Source organism: Pseudonaja textilis, chromosome 11 (assembly GCF_049901715.1).
Source record: "Pseudonaja textilis isolate UNSWEBS1 chromosome 11, rPseTex1.2, whole genome shotgun sequence".
Classification (NCBI taxonomy): Eukaryota; Metazoa; Chordata; class Lepidosauria; order Squamata; family Elapidae; genus Pseudonaja; species Pseudonaja textilis.
In genome coordinates, this window is record NC_142000.1 from 1,488,634 (window position 1) to 1,510,178 (window position 21,545).

The window sequence follows — 21,545 nt, forward strand, 5'->3', positions numbered from 1 at the left end:
GAAATAGGTTGCCGCCTCCCCGCCCTTTCTTTGTGGCAGACCCTCAAATACTGGAGCCTGCTGTCCCGCCTCCCCTCGGCCTTCTTTTCCCTGGGTTTCGCCCCGGGAAAAGGGCCCCAGCGTCCCTTCTCAGCCTCCGCTTCAACTGAGCATTGCGGGGCCGCCAGAAGATGCACTTTCTCCGCCGGGCGTCCTTTAGCGCCAGGGGGCGCTCACACGCAACTTTTTTTCGCACCGTCAATCGTCGCGCCAACCCGACGCGAGGAACTCAATGGCGCGAATGACGTAAAAGGTGTCCGAAAGGTCCGCGCGGAAGCTAGCAGTCCAATAGGGGTGAGCTTCTCTACAATATCGCTGGTCTCTAAGCGCCCGTGGGGGCGGGGCCTCCCGCGCGGGAGCCGCAGAGAGCAGCCAATGGTCGCGTAGCGGGGAGTCCCGGCAGGCTTTGCGGCGTGGAAAACGGGCTTTCCGGCCGCGCCATGTCGGTGGTCTTCGTCCCCGAGCGCCTGCGCGGCAAAGCCGAGGTGAACCAGGAGACGCTGCGACGGGTGAGCGGCGGGAAGGGAGCCTCCTCGCGGGGAAGGAATTGGGGGAGGTCCCGGGCCAGGCTCCGGGTTGGCCGCGCTTCCTTCCCGCGTGGGGCGGAGGTTCAGGGAGGCGCTGCTGCCCGGGGTGCTCGCCGGCGGAGGAGGAGGAGGGGCGAATCGTGCTGAGGGGGACTCCCGGCTTCAGCCCCGGGCGCGCGGCCTCCGCGGATGAGCCCCGGCAGGCGAGCTGCGAGGTGGATTCAAGCGTCCCAGGCTTTGAGGGCCGTGCCGGAGGGAGACCCGAGGGGCGTCTCGGGTCAGGCGGCTTAGGAAGCCGAGAATAAAACGGGAGGTTCCTTAAGAACGAACGAACAAAAAAAAAGCCTACACACACACACACACACACACACACACACACACACACACAGCGCGCTTCTGGGTCGCTGACAAAATGGGGTTTTTGAGTGGGTGGGTTTTTATACCTTCTGGATCCCTATGGGGTCATATAGGGGTCATGGCTGGTTCTATAGGCAAAAAGGGGGATGTGCAAATCCTAGGTGTTTGTCTGAGCAAATCTTGGCAACCTTTGGCTTGTTTATTTGTTTATGTAGAGCAGGGGTGTCCAACCTTGGCAACTTTAAGACTTGTGGACTTCAACTCCCAGAATTCTGGGAGTTGAAGTCCACAAGTCTTAAAGTTGCTAAGGTTGGACACCCCTGATGTAGAGTCTCTGGCTGACCCAGCCTTTCTGAATGGACCACCAGAAGCCCGTCTCCTCACAGTTTCTGCTTGGGGCAGGGAGACTGGGGCTGGTTCCTGCCCCCCTTAAGATTCCCCCCCTCCCCATATTTCTCCTTTAGGGAAAATATTCTATCCTGCCTTTTTAATGCTCCCCAAAGTATTTCGTTCTCTAGTAGGGAGGGAGGGTGCTGACTTTGTATAGGAGCTCCGTTTGTAACGTAAGGTTGCCTCTTGTGACTTTCAGCTGCTGGATGAAAATGATCAGCTGATCCGCTGCATTGTGGAGTATCAGAATAAAGGAAGAGCCACAGAATGCCTGCAGTAAGGATTTTTATTCTGACAGAAGGATGGATGTGTGTTTAAATTCCGCTCGTTCGTGCCTGGACCCGTTGGTGGCAGGTGGATCACCCTCCTTCCACTGAAGCGTGGCCTCCATGTCACATACTGCAGATTATTTGCTGCCGCCCCTGAAATGCGCTTCTGCCAATGGAAATCTCTTGCACAAAACTGTTGATAAGCTCAAGGGCTGGGTTACTGTTAAATAATTAAATTGAAATTGTTAAGTTCTGTGGCAAGTTGTTCCATTCTGCTTAGCTGGATGAGAATAAACAAACTTAGTAAGACTATTTCAGGTGGAGGTTAATAATTAACCAGTGGCGGGATTCAAAAAATTTTACTACTGGTTCTGTGGGCATGGCTTGGTGGATGTGGTAGGGGAAGGATAATGCAAAATCTCCATTCCTTCCCTATTCCAGGGAGAAAGTTACCGCCAGTTCTCTGAACTAATCAAAATTTCTGCTACTGGTTCTCCACAACTGATCAGAACCTGCTGAATACCACCTCTGTAATTAATCCTAGACTGGCTTACATTGTCCTAGAATTGGGAGGTGATTAGGTGTATAAATAAGCAGCTTAGTGTAAGACTTCAACTGCAATCCCATGAATACAAGATGAGCTTGCTTTAGTGAGAAGACCCCAGAAGTCTTTGCCGACTCTTGAGAAACCGGAACAGCAGTTCTGAAAATTAAGTTGCTGCTTTGTTTTTCTTCCTACAGGCACCAGCACACATTGCACAGAAACCTTATTTATTTGGCTACTATTGCTGATTCATCTCCTTCCCCAAACGCAGAGAAGACGGTCATAGAATGACACCGTTCCCGTCACGTCTGTTTACAGAGGATGAATCAGCAGAGGAAGAGACGGCCAGCAGCGCCTGAAGAATCTGGCCGAAAACGGCAGAACGGAGCTGCCCGTAAAAGAGGCTTTGCCTTTGCATGATCAGTAAATACTGATTGATTACCACCCTCCTTACGCAAAAGAAAATGCTATTGAAGACAGTTACAGTAACATTTCACTACCAGAAGTGGGGAGGGGGGGGGTGTCACAGTTTTTACAGGCAAAGTTTTTTTTTTTTTCATATTTGTCTTATGCTAAGAATGCTAAGCTTTGATTGTAGACTATAATTTATTTTAAACTCTGGAATTATCCTAAGTCCCTATGTATTTGGCAATCTAAAAGTGTAAATCAGCTTTCAAGTGAAACTTCGATTGATGCAAACAACAAGGTAATGTGGCTTTTTGGTTCTTCTTTTTAGATACATTAGCAATCTTTGAAATGTTCCCTGCTAATAAAACTAAGTAATTTTTCATTATATTGGTTTTATGCATTTCTGTAAAGTTGTAATGGTTTTCTACATAAAGTGCAATTCCACCTCTTTTGTTAAGTCTGTTTCTTTTGAACAGTTTATATCTTTTCCAGTCATGAGTTTCATCCCGTCAAGTTTCAGTAACGGTAACTATCAATACCTGCCCTTATATACTAGTACTTTTAAGTTCATCCTGTTTGTTCCCCAAACCTAAAGCGTTAGTGTATAAGCATGAGTTATTTATTATGGCTCATTCTGGGTATAGTTCCTACGTCACTTGCTTTACATCCCCTTCCTCAGCATTCCCTACCTTACTTGATTTTGTCTTGAGGTGCTAAAAATCCTAGAGATTGGTCACCCTCCCCCCTTAGGTTTAGATTAAAGCCCCCTGGATAAACTGAGCTAATAGCTCAGTTCTTTTGAGGTGCAGCCCATCCCTTGCCAGAAGCCCTTCAGGTATGTCGTGCAGGTTGGTCTAGGGATCCAAACTGCTCTTGGTGGCACCATCTCTTAACTTTATTTCTGGAGTCCTTTGTTCCATCCTTGGATGTTGGTCTTTTGTTCAAAAAGCAAAAAAAAGTGCTCCTAGGTCCTTACCTTTCTTGCTGAGCTGCTCATGGTCTCTTGATATTGTCATTTGTTCCCACATGAAAAAGAAGGGATGGTAATTTGTGGGCTTTATTATTTTAGTAAGGCTCTCAGCAACTTCTTTCATATTTGCTCCAAGGAGACAACTAACCTCCCTATATTGATTGTCCGGTTTAAGGCTGCCAATTCCGTTCTCCTGAGAAGTGACTCTCCTATCCCCAACACTCACCATTTTTTCTTGGAAAGTTTGGACTACTTTTCTTCCTGTAACAGAACAGTTGGTGATGTTCCAGCTCCAGGTGTCTGCATACTTTTTTTCCAGGAGGAAGATATGAAATCAGTTGCTCAGCTCTAGTGGGGCTTCACTGGATTGGGCTGCACTGTTCAGCAGGGAATTTGCTCTTGGTCGTCATTTTCTTCTATGAGTGACACGTTTCCATCGGTTTGTCTGTCAAGGTTCATGTACAGGTTCATTTCTTCTGCTAGCAGTTTGTTCCTTATTTGGGTTCAGTCTTCTTGCTTTGGTTGGAGCTTCTCATTTTGTAGGTTTAGAGTGGTTGGAGTTGCTGCTAGAATAGATCTTTTTCTTCAAGAAATTCATTTAAATGTACATTTAGTACGTGTATAGTTCAGGTTATGAGTACATACATGGAACGTATCTTGCAAATCACAACAACATCAGATTCTTCTTCCAAGGCTATGTTTTCTTTTCACAGCTAGTTCATTTAAAAATTAAAGAGTTTTCAAAATGTTAAAAAGTGTTTTTTAAAAAATTCCCCTAAAATTAAAACATTTAGATCAAAAATTTAAAAGTGGCAAACATTTAAAATGTTCAGAATTTAAAAATAAATTTATTTAAAAGGATTTTTTAAGAAACAATGGACAGTGCTTGTCCAGTCTCTTCTTAAAACTCTCCAGTGTTGAAGAAAGCCGGTCCACTGGATCGTTGTTCTGTCAGGAAATGTCCTTAGTTCCCCTTTTGGTCCCTCCTGTGGCTAATGTTGAATTAGAACTTAAGTGCAAGTGAGGTTGCCCTCTAGTTATAGTTTGGAACCCACAAATGTATTAAAACGTGTTAAGTCATTGTAAAATTATTATATATGTATTAAAGGTTCCAAAATCATTTACTAAGGATTTCAATTAAATAAAGTAGTATTTAGAATAACTTCTTGAATTTGAGTTACCAGGGTGATAAAAGTCAATCAAAGCGCATTATAGCACTGCATCCATTTTATAATAGTTGTGATCCGCTGTTTCTGATAACCTAGACAGCTTTTTTACACACCTCTTAGTAAAGTCAGATGAAACTTATGCTGCATATTCGTATGCTCCAATAAATGGCTTGTATGTACATGTGGATATATGTAAGCGAATGTATGTGGCAGAACCCACAGCCTAACAATGGGCAGGCTGAAGAGAAAAATATTTTTATTAATTGAATGCAAGCCTATTGATCCAAGTGTATTACCTGTAAAATAAGGCACTCCCTTTATTAAATTAGCATATTTCCATCTGCATGGACCACCCATTCCTTCTCACACATAGAAAACAAATATACACACTACACTTACTCTTTCCAGCGGAAACAGCTAGAAAGAAGGGTGGAAATAGGATGGAGATAGCAAGGCAAAATGATAGCTCCAGTGGGAAGAGAACTAAAGAAAACAGAAGGAAGAAAAGTGGATGGATGGAAAGAAAGAAAGAAAGGGAATGGTTAAACGAAGAAAGAGAAGAGAAAGGCCAACAACTAAAACTCAAGCTAATTTTCAAGAACAGTTGCATTTTTCAGCAATGCTTTTTCTAGCTTCCACCTATTTGCTTGTTTCCAATACTATAAGACAGATATTCCACTCCACCAAAACTCCCCCAAATCAACCTCGGCTCTGTTTTATAAAGACAGTAGGTGGAAGATACTGTACATAAGCTTCCCTGGTCAGCAACATCAATCAATCATCTTTGCAAGTCCAGCGTTTGATTTTCCTCCTGTGACTGGAATGAAGTTTCGGCTAGAACTTGGGAGGGGTTGCAAAGGGGTGGGTGGGGGCTATTTGCTGAACAGGCTGGGTGTAGGACTTTCCTACTGAAGGAGAGGCCTCTATATGAAGCAAGGGGACCTAGAAACTGCAGCTTGTTGACAGAAGCTCTGACAAGCCCTGTGCTAAGAAGCCTCCACTAATTAATAGAAAATTGTGAATGGCATCACAGAACAACCCCTATAGTTGTTAAACAAAGGACTTCCAGTGCCCCACTGGGCCAGATCCTGGCGTTTCAGCAGGACTGCAGAGCCACCTCCATATCCACAGATGAAGTAAGTACATGACAGCATGTCTTCTGCAGACTCGAAGGACTGCAATATATATGTAAAAGAATTGTCTTCCTGCTCTGGATGTGTGTGTTGTGGTTCGCCAGCAGCCGGTGCAGACTGCAGCAGAATCAGACAGTGGGGAAGAAAGGGGACCAGTCAGGGAGTCTGAGGAGGACTCGGGCGAGGGCCCTGTGTCTGATGCAGAGATGGGGCCAGGACTATCTGGGAGTGGGGTGCTGCCTTTGGAGCCTGGCAGCAGCAAGGCAGAGGACCCAGGGGAGCCTGTTCTCAGTGCGTGCATGCGCAGAGCTGCTAGAAGGTGAGAGCAGCTGAAACAAAAAGGCCGACTTGGGATTAAGGCTGGGAGGTGATTGCCCCTCCCATAAGGGATGAAGGACAGGCTAAGATGATGAAACCTTTGCAGGAAGCAAAGTAGTTTGATCAGTTCCGAGTCCTCCTCGAAGCTTTGTGTACTTTGGTTGGTTTTTTTCTTGTACTTTTGTTGGCTTCTTTTCTAGATAATTGGATACTTCTGTTTTTGGCAGCATTTCACAGAACTGAAAGGTGTGTGCTTATCTTGGGGAACTGTTTAAGATTAATTTTGGCTGGGAATGAAAACAATTCCCAGGGTTGCAATAAAATAGGTTTTGCTTTTAAAACAAGCTTGTGAATAATTAGGTTTACAAAGCCTGGGTCAGAACAATGTGACTCAGAGAAGCACTAATGGAAAAGGCCTGGGCTTGTGCTGCTTTTGGTGGGACGCCTGCAGAAAAGACCTGAACTCATTTGGGAACTGTCACAGAGAAGAACTTGTGGGCAGTACTGGCACACTGGAGAGAACATGAAGATGGGCGGGCACGCCATTTCCGTCACTGCTTCTCTAAATGTCAAAAAGAAGCACAGCCGGTATAGATCTTGTATGCCACAGAGAGTGGAGTTGCCTTGAATGTGGGTGGGGAACCCTGAAAGGGTCCATGAAGGCCTGTCCCACCAGCCCAGGAAGCTCACCCGGCAGGAGGACGTTTACTTGCTACAAAGACAGATTCAACACGTGGGCAGAGCAGCCCTTTCAGGACCAAGCAGGGGGGCCCCGGAGGGTGCAGCTGGGTTCACTGGCTGAGGGCGTCCAGTGTGAAAGGGAGGATTTGGGGACAGTTGTTTCATTTTGGATATCGGGCTTTTCTTAATCAGTTGCTGTGGTCTTCAGGTGTATCAAATGCAGGATCTGGGTGAGCGGAGTGACTTGAAACTCCCGGGGAACATCTGATGGTCAGAGAATCTATGGCTACTGCCATGAAGATATTGTTATTCAGGAAGCAGCTTCCAGTGGGAAAAGATCTACGGAAGGATTCTGAACCGTGTATGATCTCTTGAAAAACTTGTGAATAGAAGAGAATAGAAAATAGAAAAAAATAGAAAAGAAAACAAGATAGGAAGATGATAGGATAGGAGCTGGAAGGGATCTTGAAGGTCTTCTAGTCCAGCCCCCTTCTCAACAGGAGAACCTACCTTCTTCCAGATCCACATCAGACCAGCTAAACCAAATCTGCCTTTGGAACTGAAGGAGCCCTAGATGTCTTCTGTCGAGAAGGACAGAAACTGAAATTCCACCTCTTCCCAATTTCTTGGGGCTTCTCTTGCGACAGATTAGGACTTGGTTCTGCCTTCACGTATCACGTGTGTTCATTTCTGCATTTCTGTCAAAATCAGCAGAACTTGTCAAGGTAATAAATATATTTTGGGGTAACTCAAGTTTCTGCAGATTTGGTTTTCCAGCCCACCAAGACTTCATGGTATGCCTGAAGCCTTGTGTGGGCCACTGCCTCTGCGTGGAGACCTTCCAAGATGGGTTTTCCTGTCCACAGCCTTAAACATCCACTATTCAAAGGACTCTTTCATATGTAAGGCTCAGTGGAATCATAGCTTGTTTTCCCACCATTATTGCTTTCTGGAAGGAGAATAGCACTCTTTGTAAGATTGTTATATTGGAAGGGACCTTAGAGGTCTGAGTTCAACTCCCTGCTCAAGCAAGGCATGTGTGAACTCAATCCATGCATGATGAGGCCCTGGAGATAAACCAAGATTATTCAGTTTAATTGACATGCAATTCTAATAAGTCCTGTACATTCTGTGATCTGGGAGAACCAGGTGTACCTACCTAAAATTGTTTCCAGTTGCTTACACATTGTTAGATGCAGATATTTCTTCTGAATTATGCCAAGACTAGGTGAGATGTATTGGATTCTGGATGTTACGTTCGTCTTTTTTAAAGTAGAAATCACGGCTTTTTAATGAGGATGCCTAGATTTGGGTCGATCAAACTCCTTGTCTCTTTGTGCATTCTGGAGCTCAATGCCAGCCCCAAAAGGAGGAGGGTACATGGGGAGAGGCAGCTCCGATATTCATATCTCAAGAACTTCCAGTGGAATAGGCAAAATAATGTAAGTAAATTTGCCCAAGAAGTTTAATAGTTTCTAGGCTGAAAGTAATCTGAGAGGGATTTGGTTTCTCCACAAGAAATATGGAGGACTCTGATACTGACTTATTTGTATGAAATCTAGATCACTCCAATCCACCTTGTTTCAGGCTACCATGAAAAAAAACAACACCTTGAAACAAATGGGGACTCTTGCCAGTGGAACCGCCTCGATGGTCTTGGTGGCAAGGAGATGACCAATGATGTGGAGCCTCTGGAAGTCTTTTTCTTTATTTTATCACCAGGACAGAGTTATAAATCAATCGTGATACAGGGCCTTTGTTGTGGTTTGCCAGTAGTGGTGCAGATGGCTGAGGTCTCGGAGAGCGAGGACTCCAATGAGGGGCCTGCGTGTGATGCAGGGATGGGGCCAGGACCATCAGGGAGTGGAGTGCTGCCTTCGGGGATTGTGGAGGCTGGCAGCAGTGAGGAAGAGCTCCCCGAGGAGCCTTGTGCCCAGTGCATGTGCACGCAGGGCTGCTCAAAGGAAAGAGCAGCTGCAGCAGCACAGGCAACTCGGGAGTAAGGCTGCAAGGTGATGGGCCCTCCCTAAGAGATAAAAGCCAGCCCGAGAAACCGGAGTTCTTTGCTGGAAGCAAAGAAGTTCTTGCACTTCAAGCCTTGTGGATGTTCGGACTATCCTGGTTTGGGTTTGGAGACTTTGTTTTGAATATTTTTTGGCAACTTAATCTAGTGTCCTTGGCAGCCTTGCACCACCTTGGCAAGGCTCGTTCTTACCAGAGACAATTAGTTTTAATAGCTTTTTAACTGTGAATGAAGTGAATTTGCAGAGAAACATTAAAAGGTTTTACCTCTGTTTGGTGTTTGTTTCCTTGGAACAAGGTTTGGGTCAGAACAGCCTTGAACTCTATAATATAGCTACAGAAAACTGCAAAGCACTCCGGTATCTCTGGCAATACAGGTCACTTAGGCAAATAGGGAAAAGAAGATTATCTGGAGAAGTCTTTGTTATGTGGGATCTGGACTGCTGCTGCTTTGATTGGTAGTTTGATTTCCACCCAGGGGCCTGGAATGGGCTGCTTTCTACTGGGACAGCTTCAGCCACCAGGTTCACTAATGGATCAGGGGATGGCCGGGATTGGGTTCCTTCAGAAATGAGAATTTTATATAAAAAAAAAAAATGCTGGTCAGCAATGAGAAACTGGATTGGGATTGGTATCCATGGAAACCTGCTCCTTTGACAGCTCCCCCTCCCCTCCTACCTATCTAGAAGAGAGCCAGCTGTGGGAGCCCCTGTTCTCTCGGCATTCAACGCTCCTTTTCTAAAAAACACATCCCCACCCCCCGGTCTATGTTGGGGGCCCTCTTCTTTTACAGGGCAAGGGATCAAGGATGATACCAATAACTGCTAAGGAATCAGCACCGGGCTTTCCAGGGGAGACCACTGGGATGTGAAGAGAGAATGCTGCTTGGCAGATGGGGTGACTGGGCCTCCTGGAGAGGTAGCTGCTTGAAGGCGAGACCAGGCAGGTACCTGGCAGGCACACCCTCTATTCCCACCTTGGGAAGGTCGAATCAGTTGTACAGGGGAATCAGTGCAGTAGGTGTAAACCCTGAAGCTGACCTGACCAAAGTCATTTTTGACTGCTTCAGTGTTACCACACTGGAGCTGAGGGACGGAGAGGGGGAGGTTGAGATAGCGGGGATTCTGTAGCCAAAACAAAATATTTTCTCTTGAGAGCCAAGGACATTGTCACACCACCTGGGCAGAGGAAGGTGGAGTGATGCTACCTGGTTGCTACACTGCACCGTGATTGGACCATGTGACTGATTGTTTTGAGAAAGTAGAAAAACTTTTAGTTGGTGTAAATCGCAGGAGTCTTCAGAGTCAGTTTTCACCAGATCTGTGCCAATAGGATATTTCTAATAAAAGAACTCTTTGAGGAATCTGCTGACCTTGGAGTTTTGCTTGATATGGATTTATTACTGATATGGATTAATTCTGACATGAGCGGCTCTTAATTCTGACATTAGGTAGGTCTTTTCCTACCACCTTGGGCACCCCAAAATTGTTCTCGTCTGCTGGAAAGAGGAGGAGCCCAGCTAGCGATTCTCTCCAGCCACAGCGGGAGAATAACTTTCAAACGTTCCCTTTTGGATAAATCTTATTTTAAGACAATAAAATCTATTATTAAAGGTATATCTTTAATAAAGCAAATAGGGTTGTTTTTACTTACAGGTGCTTCAACATTAAAAACAAAATGTCCAGTTCCAGTTTCAAAGCATTAGTTATTCACGTAAGTACTGCGTTAAAAGATAATCTGACTAAGCACCGTGCCCCTTGCACTAGGCAGTATGAAACCTTGCTTGCCAATACTTGGGAAAATTATAGGTGTTCAGAATAACTGGAAGCAGTGGATGATGCAGCACCTACCAGACAAAAAAATGATCCACCTGCATTTCCACTATTTAACTTGGATTTTAGAAAATTGCCAATGTTTGCATTTGTCACTCAACTGCAACAGCAGCTTAAATGCTCTACAGGAAATTTCAACACAACATATATCTGTACTTGAAAGCCTTGTGGCATACAACTGCAATCAATTTTAGGTCCAATACAAGTTTTCAATTGTATACTTGAGGAGACTCAAAATCACTTTTAAATTCACCAACATTTTAGCAGAAAGTACAGAACATTAACAATGTACAGACAGAAGCCACACTGATTGTGCAAAGCACATGACTGTAAAGTTATGCACAGCAAACAGTTCTGTAAACATGGTAAGGATGGGATCTCAAGAAACAAGATGACAGTATCATAAATACAGGCAACATTGGCATCCTTAACCAGCACAAAGAGTAACATTTTAGGCCCGCCAAACGGCGCACAAGCAGAGGGTGGAAGGGCTTTTACGCGACCCACCCCAACATTTAGTGTTTTTCTAGGATGAAAATTATATATATATATATATATATATATATATATATATATATATATATATATATATATATATATATATATATATATACACACACACACATACATACACACAAAAATGTATATGTATATATATATGAATGTATGTATGTGTGTGTGTGTGTGTGTATATATATTTGGTATCTTTAATATACACATGTAAGTTTGTAGAAAATGGGAACTTAAATGTGCTTTTATCTTCATCAAAAACTATGTGTATTTATAACTAATAACCCATTTTACTTGTCAATGTATTAGAATGATATGAATTAAGAAAATATAAAAATAATATTAATACTGTCAAAAACCTTTATACCAGAAAATATTGTGGTTTATAATTACTCTTTCAAAGATGAAATATGAAAATTTAAATAGGTTTTATAAAGACTTCTCTCACTTCGATTAATATACAATGGGATCACTATACATATTTACCTTTTTCCCATTTGAAGCACCAGTCATTCCCCAGATCCACTTTGGTTGGAAGATATTTCTAATTCCACAGGTTCAATTATTTAATGGCACATATTGACTGAAAGTACTTTATTTTAATTCTTAGCACTACAAAAAATAGTGTTTTTAAGTTCTCTCTTCTGAGCCAGCTCATGTTTTTACACACTAAGTCTAGCATTGAAATAAGACTTATATTTGCAAGTAGTCTTAACTATTCTTTCATATATTTAAGGAGCACTGTATGGATAATGCCTTTGGCCAAATGGAGGCGTATCAAACGGAGTGTCATAAACCCACCAAAAGGACTTCATGGAGGTGGACAGGGCTCACGCTGCTTGGCCAGGATCACTTTTCACGGACTTCAAGCGGTTCCAGCTGTTTTGCACAAACTAAGTAACTGGAAAGAATCAGGTTCTCAGTTGTTGTTTGCCCCACTCCTGTTTCAAAGAGTTTGCAGCATATTAACAACGACTGCATTAAAAAAGCTATCACAGCCTGTGAAAGTCAGAGCGAAGACTTTATAATTTTTGTCAATTAGAAATCTGAAGAAAATGAGCGTTGAGCAAAACTGCTAGATTGGCTTAAAAATACTCAAATCTGTTTTAGCAAGAAATGGTAACTATAAATCTATATGAAAAAATAGCTATAAAATACAGTGTTTTCTGCGGTGAGAGGGTCACCTTTTGTGACCGGGGGCATCCGTATGCTTTGAAAGGGTCACAGCTTAGGCTGTTGGGTAGACACCGGGTGCCAAGGGCCGCAAGGAACGAGAGACTTCACTACCAAAGCTGTTACGCCCCCCCGCCCCGCCACCGCCACCCCCCAGCAGACAGAAACCAAGCAAGCCCGGATCATACCAAAGACTTTGGTCCTCGGCTGCTGCTTCTCCGGCCAGGAGGAAACGGGGCATCAGTACTGCGGCAGATAGGATGGCCGGCGCTCGTGCTTGCCCGGAAAAGGTTTAAAGCCCTTGGGCCCCTGCTTGTGCTGAGCCAGGGGCAACGGTGGCGACTGCGGAGGCTGCTGGGTGTAGGCAAACGGGGAGGCCATCCCTGTGGGCGGAGGAGGGCAGTCGTTGGCGGCGGACCAAACGGGAGACGGCAGCATCTGCATGGCGTCGTTCCAGTGGCTGGCAGGGCTGCTTAGCTGATATAAAGACATATTTTGACCCGACTGTGTGTGCTGCCAAGGAGCCTTCGGGGGCCAAGTTTTAGTTTTATTGTCCTGCAACAGCAAGGAGGACAGCTGAGTTTCAAACGCTGCCACCGAAGCCAGGGATAAATGACAAAAAACACAGACTTCACACCTTCCCACAACCTCCCAGTCTTTTGGCTTTACGCAGAGACCTTGAATCAGCTCTAAACACAGCCTTTCACATCATTAATACAATTAGCTGCTTGACGCAGAGCTCTCCAAACCTGGCAACTTTAAGACTTGTGGACTTCAACTCTCAGAATTCTCCAGCCAGCTACGCTGGAGAATTGGCTGAAGAATTCTGGGAGATGAAGTCCACAAGTCTTAAAGTTGCCAGGTTTGGAGACCCCTGGCTCAATGGCTCCTTCAATCATTTTTCTACAGTTCTGGGGGGGAAAGTGTGAAATACTAAAATGAAGCTGCCCCTCAGCAACCTTCACCTTTGTCCCAGGTAACCCAGTGCTGTCCGATTAGATTGTTTTCTATTAGTCATCTCCCTTTTTCTTGGACGGAGCACAGAACTGTGGGTGGCCTGCAAAACTGCCCCCGGGCTGCCTTTTAAGGGTCCACCCGCAAGCGGGGATTTCTGGGAAGGTTCTTCAAAAGAGACGCCTGCTCACGCCCACCCCTCGCCTCAGTTATTGCCCTCCTTCCTGCATTTAAAGCTCCCTCTTTTTGGCCTTCTCTGGCTATGGGAGAAAAGGCACACAAGCTGTCAACGTGCTGGATGTTTGGCTGGGATCAAGGTTCTCTAGCAGTAGGAGCCAATCTAAGCTCCCCAGCCAAACAGTTTTCCTGCCAAACCCCAAACCTGGCTGTGGAAAAACAAAGAGGGGTAATCCTCGCAATTCACTAAAGAAACAAACCTCATAATACATTTTGTTTATAAATAAAAGCAAGCAACCTGAAATAAATTCCAGTCACCCAAAGGGAACAGGGTATCATCAGCCTTTAATCTAGGAAGTTGGTTTAGGAAGGCGGTTTAATCTGAGTCTCCATGTCAGCGTTCCAGCAAAAAACCTCCCTTCCAATCAGTAACTCCGAGACAAGCATCATCTCAAAAGGACCTTTATGAGAATCGCACCTGGCATCATATCTGTGGAATCTCTAAACTAAAAGTTTCCCGGACTCCCCACAATGTCCCAAACTACAAACCACCCCCTTTTCTTCCATCATCACATCACATGGACCAATCACGATCCGTCCCAGTCTTAGTCTGTCGTGCCACACTTAACAACCTTGAACTAAGAAAAGAATTTTACTTTGTCTACTTAGAACTGCTCAATTGAAATCACCTCCTCCCACTTTCTCAGGTTATGTGGCAGCGTGGAATACGGCTTCCAAAGCTGACACTCCATTTGTCTCAAGTTGCTGCTTTTGAAAACTGACCCGCAAGCCGCCATTCAATGCCTGCCTTCCGCTCTCGGCCTCTTTCAGAGGCGCCCTATCCAGTCGAAGACTTGCCTGGTTATGATCATCCACGGTGGAAAGGAGTGGCGGTGAAGGAAGTGTGCTTGTGTCTTGTTCCCCACTGCTGTGTTTTCTGAAAAACCCCAAAATAAAAATGTTGATTTACTAAATTTGTTTGCTGCCCATCTCTCTTCAAAGCGATTTACAAGCAATAAATTATTTACATATATTCATTTCAATGAAGGGAAAATGTCATGATAGTTTAATGGGGGGAAAACTGTTTAATCTATGCAATACTCTATTCAGTAATTCTATAGTCAAACTGAGAGAAGGCATGGCACCCCCAAATATGCCAGACGAAGGAATCCCCTCTGACATTAACTGATTCCATTAGGTGGGGATACCAACCCAGCTATCGACACACACAGTGCACTGGGAATTCTGCTTCAGCATTCTATCAACTAGCACCCTAGTATTCTTCTGGAATAACTGTGGGAAGTTGTAATTGCTCCCCCTATCATCTCTAAGCCAGGAGCAACAGCGTTAGACTCAGCCAAGAATTCATCTAGTTCAAGTATGTTTGACAATGACCTGCTGCATATCTAAAGCAAAGATTCAACCTGCCATACAAACCCAGGACTTTGAGTTATCCTTCGGAGGCATCCATGCATCCAGTGATTGTGTGAACACATTTACTGGCTCTGACACAAGACCGAACCCAATTCATACCAGCTCCATTCTTTTGTTACCTGGACAGCTAAGACATTCCCACACAGACACTCTTTCCATAATTACTTTACAGCAAGTATTCTGACTCCCTAAAAGCAGGCGCCTCGGAACTGGTCCATGTAAGCACCATCAACCTACTGTCTTTGAATTCTGCCTCTCAGCCCCTCATTTACTATCTAAATCTATTCGTAAGGTGAGGTAGCACCACACGGGAATCAATTCAGGAGCAGTAAGAAAGAAGAGATATCTGAATTTCCAAACAGAGCTTCTTCTGTGATTCCTGCTAGGGCAAGGGAGGAAAACCGAGGTTAAGACAGACAGCTTTTCTGCAAAGCATTACCTTCTTTGTTTGACAGCAGCCACAATGTCAGGCCCTGAGAACATGGAAAACAAACTGTCTCCATTGGCTGAGGAGGTCTCGTCACTGGAGCTGGCAGAGTCCCCCTGAGTCCCTGACCAGCTGCTGGTCATCTCCCTGCGAAGAAACAGCAAGGCAGGGTTGAGAGGGGTGGCCCCAGGAGCCAGGCAAAATGGAGTCCTTGCACTCCCTCTTCAAAAGAGCAAGATCTCGAGGGACAATTTCAAACTACAAGGTAAATACAGGATTTCTCTTGTAGCTTAAGTTCCTATGTTTGGAATTATTCTTAGCTAAGTATCCCAGGCATATCCCCTTAAAAAGAAAAACAGAGGCGTTGTTTATCTGTATGTACCATTTTGAACCTAAGAGAAGTGCAACATGAACATTTAATGTAAAAAACAAAATGTATTGGATTAACAAAACAGCCTCAACAATCAATCAAAGCAAATTTACTTAATTTCTATAAAAAACTGCACAATACAGTATACAAAGAAGAGTTACTAAAGGCACCTTACCCATCTGTGAAATACTCTGGGAAGGGCCAGGTCCTGTGGAGGTCATCAGGATGAGACCAGTTGCTACGTGCATTGCTGGGACGACGAAAGTGTTGCGCCTGCCTTTTCTGTTGCATGGCCTGGCTGACCCCAGCCACATAGCGGGCAAACTCTGGATCTGAGCCAACTGGGCAGAAGAAAAGGAGTCTCTATCAGTCAGCTATTTCTTCCCCAATTACCCCTGATTTAATTCTTGATGCTTAGCAAGCCACCCCTCGGTGTGTGCCTGCATCCATGTAAGAAAACAGTTAATAGTATGGAATGTTTGTTGAATGCCGAATATTCAGCCCTTCACAGAAAAGGGCTTTCCTGGCAACTTGTCTTTGTGTAATGCAAACCACGAGCAAAGCAGCAGCCAGGCCATCACTCGGGTAGTGGAAGCGGTGATGGCCTGATGCCCACGGACAGGGAAAGGGAAACTTTCTATGCTGATCAAAAAAGGAATACAAGTGAAAGTGGGCGCTTTCACAAAGTTGAGAATATGGTGAAAAAGAAGGCGGAGCCTCCTCGCTGATGGACCGTAGATCGCGACTCTCTGCAGCTAGGGTCCGTGCTCTTTCATTGGAGAGCCCCGGTTATTACGATTAGGGGCTGAAGCTGCCTTGGAGGGGCAGCGGAGTAAGGGGAAGCCGCGAGCCAGGTTGAGGGGAGCCCCATCTCCCCTCCTGGGCTTGGTCTTTTCTCCCCTAAAGATGACTGCAGCGGTGGTTTAAAATGGCCACCCCGAAGAGGAGGACTCAGCTGGATTAAGATTTGTGCAGGAGGGAAGAAAGAGGTGGATAACATCTGAACCGGGACAACTGGGCAATACAACTAAACAAAAATACCCCGGGATTAAGGTAACATGGAATTTTTAAGAAAAGAAAAGTGAGTGGCAAAATTACAAAGGGACAGGGGAAAAAAAAGAAAATATTTTTGACAGCTAAGCAGGGCTTCAAACTGGGAAAGGAAGAAGCCAGAACTAAAGATTTAACTAAATTGGACAAAAATATTTTGGTAATAAACAGGCATAAAATAAAGCTGGAATTAAGATTGTCAAAAAATAACAATAATAAAGTTTACAAATTGGAGACTGGACTGTGCTGGAATATTGAGGTTCGAAAAACCCTAAACAAAAAAATAGGGGGAAAAGGTGAAGACTTCGTATAATGGAGAGTGCCACCATTTGACAAAAACTTGAGCTCAAACAAAAGGGAAAGCATCCTGTTTCTGAATGAACTTGTGTGGATATAACCTTAAAGAAATATTGAAACAAAGTTAGAATCTTAGAAAGTGAAAGCAGAACCAGAATAAAGAAAAAAGCAAGGAAAGACTGACTGTGGGATTGATTGATGTTTTTGGTATAGACCCTGGGCTGGAAGAACTGAGAACTTTAGAAAATTGAAAGAAGAAAGAAGGAAAGTAAAAGTGTTTTTTTTGTGTGGACTTTAAGGATCATAAAATATAAGAGTGTGTAATGATGATATCTCTTCAGGAATTAAAAATGCAACTTAAAAACATGAGAGAGGAAAGAGGAAAAAGGCGAATCACTTTGCTCTGTGTTAGAAAAAATGGAAATGGCGACTGAAGAACAAGAAGAAAGAGCTTCAGAGGAGGAGGAGTCGACTCAAGGAGAAGACATCTTAAATAGACAATTAACACAAAGAACACTACAAAGAAGTGGGGAAAGAAGGAAGGTTAAAAAGTTGAGATTTAAGAAGGCAATCAAAAGGGGGAATACCTGTGAAGTCGGGAAGGCAGAAAGACCCAGCAGAAAAGGGGAAAGGAAGATATTAAGAAAGAGAGGGATATAAACTGGAATGAGAAAAGGTATGGGGGAAAGAGGGGGAGGAGAAGCAGTAAGAAACAGGTGCATGAAATAAAAAATCTAGAATTTATAAAAAGAATGTGTAATGGAAATGGAATATGACAGACTAAAGAACCAACTAAATTAATAAGTTAATATAGACTATTAAAAGCAAGGAGAGACATTGGTAACCTTTATTATTATCATTATTAATATTATTATTATTATTACACAAACACATATTGTTTATCTTTATATTTAAAAATACATATTAAAGGATTATATTTGAAATAATTGAAATGAAACAAAAAGATGTTTCGATTGAGATTAATGAAAGAGGCTAGAATTAATGTGTTTGTTTCTCTCCTTACTGAAAATTTGGAATGGAAAAGGTAATAATAGAATTAAGTATGCATATATGAATGTATAATTGCTGTCATATTTATATGTAAAGGTGATGACCCGGAAATATGTTGTCCACTAAAAAGAGATTTTTGTTTTTAATGTGAAAAACTGAATAAAATTTGTTAAAAAAAAGGAATACAAATAAAACTATGATCATAAAAAGCTGCTGTTGGGTGCTTACAATAGTTATCCAAAGCGCAAACACAAATTAGTTCACCATGCTAAAAACCAATAACAAAGTAAAGCAATTCAGATCAAAGGGGGAGAGAAAATTTCAGGTTAAACTCAAAATCGCGCTGCCCAGATCAGATAGGAGACTGCTAGCTTAGGATAATGCCCTGGTATTCAAAAACACATTCCAATATGCTGTGACATAACACCATCCCCATCAGTTGAACTTACCTGCAGGGTCAAAAGGTAGAAATTCTCCCAGCACCCCGAAGATCCCGTCACTTTGGTCGCGGTTTGGCCACGTGTTGTTTCTGGGCCCTTGAGGTTTCTGCCCCAGCATCTCTGACATCATGCTATCCATGTAGCTGTTCACAAGGCCCAGGCTGTAGAGGTCCGGGCTCAGGTCGGAAAAGGCGTGGCTGCTCCACTGAGGCAGCGAGGACAGCCCTGGCCCAACAGTCTGGCCGGGGGGCTGGCTGGAACCCGCTGACCACTTACTGGGCAGGCGCTGCTGCGACCCAATGGGCTGGCGCAGGGGCTGATAGTGCTGCTGCTGCTGCTGCTGCTGCTGCTGTTGGGGTTTCTGGGGGTGGGCCTGCTGGGGCAGTCCGGGCTGAAGGTGATGCAGTGGGGTGTGAGATGACAACTGTAGTGACGGCAGCTGCACAGCAGCTGCTTTCTGTTCTGCTGCAGCAGAAGAGGAGGAGGAGGCAACCGAGGTTCTTCTTCTCATCAGGGGAGAAGTCTGTTGGGACTTGCCCGTGTTGAAACCCGACAGGAAATCAATGACCTCCTGCATTTCCTGGTCAGTTGGTAGATTCATGCCCTTGGCATCCTTACCATCTTCCGCAATGCCTCCCTCCGGCCTTTCAAGGAGGCCATTGACCCCGTGGTGGTTTGAGCTCTGCATCAGCTGGGCAGGCTCAAGAACCCTCGGAAAGTTGCCCAGGTTCAAGATACTTTGCAGTCGCACGTCTGCGTTACTTGGTAGTTTTGCTTTGTCCTCTGAGTTGTTAGCTATAAAATGGGTTTTAGAAGGTATATTAGGAATGGAGTAATTCCCACTGTTGTTTGAACTTGTACAAGAAGTTTTTTTGGTAAATCGTGATGTCAACTTTGAGAAAGTCTTCTGCAACCCCCCCGCTGCTTTACTGCCGTTTCCAGATGGTAAGTCAGTGTGACTTCCGAAGTCAGAGCTCTCACGTTGGAGTTGGATCTGGATGTAGGGCAACGCTTGTTCCCTGGGGAAACAAAAATGACCCTCCGGTTCAGATTAAAAAAACGACCTGGGAAAACTAGATATAAACATGCAATTCGGGGACGAACAAAATACAAACCAATGGCCCACATCTGACTCTATTCCTGGAACCAGATGTGTCTGGGTCTCCTCTCTGTAATGGGCCCCCCTGGATTCTGGATGCGGCATCAGCCAAGACTCCAGGGCAGGCATGGAGACTGGGGGTTGTTTCCAAAGGCCTTCAGGTGTGGGGCTCCAGACATAGATGGATGGGAGACTTGCTAGGTGAGGTTGAGCCATAGGGATCAATTGGGATTTCTGTTTGCTTCTCTCTCTCTCTCTTTGCAGTGTAGCAGCAATTGCCTGAGATCCACAATCCTATGGCTAGGTGGGTAGTGGGGTTCCCAAGTCCTGGGGAACTTCAAGCTGCCTTCTTTGAACCTGGCACTAAGGGTGGTTCAGGAGGGTTCATGGACACCATGGACAAGTTACAACTTACACAGAGCCAACCCACCTGAGAGGTCACACACTGGATCTAGTCTTTCTCTCAGGGTAGTGGTGTTCTGATCTGGGTTTGGGGGATCAGCCCTTTGCTATGGAGGGACCACACCCTCTTGTCTCTGGATTACTCTGTTTCCCACCCACCCCCACTTTAAAGCAACATGTTCAAGCCAATTTCTCAGAGGCATATAAATCTAATACGTCCTTGAAATGGGAAGCTAAGATGTGTATGGGAAAAAAAACTACCATGGTTTTCCTAGCATGTCAAATGCTGCCGCCCAGAAATTCTGATTTATAGTGTAAGTGGCTTCAACAACGAGATGAAGCTTCTCACAGTCATTTCCACCTGAACAAGGAGTGTTATGCAATGCTGATTTTGTACCAACTGCAGCCACAGCCAGGTCTACCAACCTTCCTTCTTTCCAGCGATTTAGATCAAACATGGCAGTATAAAGTACATCTACCAGTCCCAACGTTTTCTCTGGATCCAGACTTCTCTGCAGCAGAGACATTGTTGCAGGATCTTCTTTCAGGCACCTGGTGCAAATGGAGAATCAGATATTTCCATCAATTATATTATGCTAATTAATTACATTAATTAGTATTATAATTCATGATCAGATTATTAATGTTCTGAACGTGACACAGGACAATCTTCTGACAAAAGGTTAGGCAGGCTCTCAGTGTGAAGCTTCCAGAGATCATTCAAAATTTATTACCACTGTAATAATCAACTGCATGAAAAACCATGTACTCCCTTCAAATTACTGTATTGGGATAGTTTTGATCATACTGTAAAATACACAGAGCTTTAAAATAAAATTTCTTAACTTTTTCCACGCAGAACAACACACACAATGCTGTTCTGGGTTTCCTTAAGTAGCAAATTCTAATTACCAAGTTGATGGGACTTGAACCACAATTCTGGAGCCTTCCAAGCTGATTTGTGGTGCATAAGCTTCTTTATTTTCATTCTGTGCTGTGTCTACAACCACCTAATTGCAAAGAAAAATAAGTAAGCAACCGCCACTTTAAAAGTACTAGAATGTCCCTCTTCAAACTTAACAACAAATCATTTTGTTGCCGCCACCACGGACACTGATCAAGAACATGTAAACATTAAACAAAGAGATATATATGAATGATATTTACAGTTGTGAGGAGGTGCTAAAATGCTAATCGTGAAATGTGATAGTTAAGAACGTCCAGGATATATTTAGAGGCAAGCATTTCACTAAACATTTTTCATCCGCTGATAATTTAATCTTCCTTTTCCTGCTTTTTTGGAAAGGTAAACATTTGAACTCATGGGATCCGTTTTAATCCTGCTTAAAACTGCCAGACAAGATTGGAAAAAAAAACAACTCTTGACCACCCCCACCACCCCCAGGTCCCTTGCATGAAAGCTTTGTCCTCGTCCTCAAACTGTCTGCAGAGACAGCAGATTTTAGGGGCAGAATACGCACTGTCTGTTTCAAGGGAAACAGGCACACAGCCAACCGATTCAACCAAACTTGACTCAATCCC

General features: G+C 44.2%; 2 protein-coding genes across 4 annotated transcripts in view; one reads left to right on the top strand and one right to left on the bottom strand.

The window, feature by feature from the left end:
- Positions 1-379: 379 nt before the first annotated feature.
- On the top strand, positions 380-2,983 carry SS18L2 (SS18 like 2). The gene is made up of 3 exons (XM_026714448.2): positions 380-548; positions 1,513-1,589; positions 2,324-2,983. Exons 1-3 carry the CDS (start codon positions 480-482, stop codon positions 2,415-2,417), a joined length of 240 nt encoding a protein of 79 aa, XP_026570233.1. The 5' UTR covers positions 380-479; the 3' UTR covers positions 2,418-2,983.
- Positions 2,984-11,750: 8,767 nt separating this feature from the next.
- Positions 11,751-21,545, bottom strand: part of GARRE1 (granule associated Rac and RHOG effector 1) — a 71,103-nt gene continuing 61,308 nt past the window's right edge. The window contains exons 8-15 of one of the 3 annotated variants that reach the window (XM_087940399.1): positions 20,916-21,013; positions 20,430-20,555; positions 18,512-19,521; positions 15,880-16,045; positions 15,347-15,481; positions 14,332-14,410; positions 12,531-12,897; positions 11,931-12,070 (exon numbers count right to left, since the gene is read on the bottom strand). In XM_087940399.1, the coding sequence (XP_087796525.1) occupies positions 12,583-12,897; positions 14,332-14,410; positions 15,347-15,481; positions 15,880-16,045; positions 18,512-19,521; positions 20,430-20,555; positions 20,916-21,013 (1,929 nt within the window). In that variant the 3' untranslated portion in view covers positions 11,931-12,070; positions 12,531-12,582. Of the gene's footprint in view, positions 12,898-14,331; positions 14,411-15,346; positions 15,482-15,879; positions 16,046-18,511; positions 19,522-20,429; positions 20,556-20,915; positions 21,014-21,545 lie in introns of all 3 variants that reach the window. The other 2 variants (XM_087940398.1, XM_026714362.2) reach the window with 2 other exon arrangements.

Bases quoted from the DNA above. Each gene is read 5' to 3' on its own strand.
- SS18L2 (XM_026714448.2), top strand. From the start codon at position 480: ATGTCGGTGGTCTTCGTCCCCGAGCGCCTGCGCGGCAAAGCCGAGGTG. The intron at 549-1,512 runs GTGAGCGGCGGG...TGTGACTTTCAG, and splicing joins ACCAGGAGACGCTGCGACGG to CTGCTGGATGAAAATGATCA. The intron at 1,590-2,323 runs GTAAGGATTTTT...TTCTTCCTACAG, and splicing joins AGAGCCACAGAATGCCTGCA to GCACCAGCACACATTGCACA.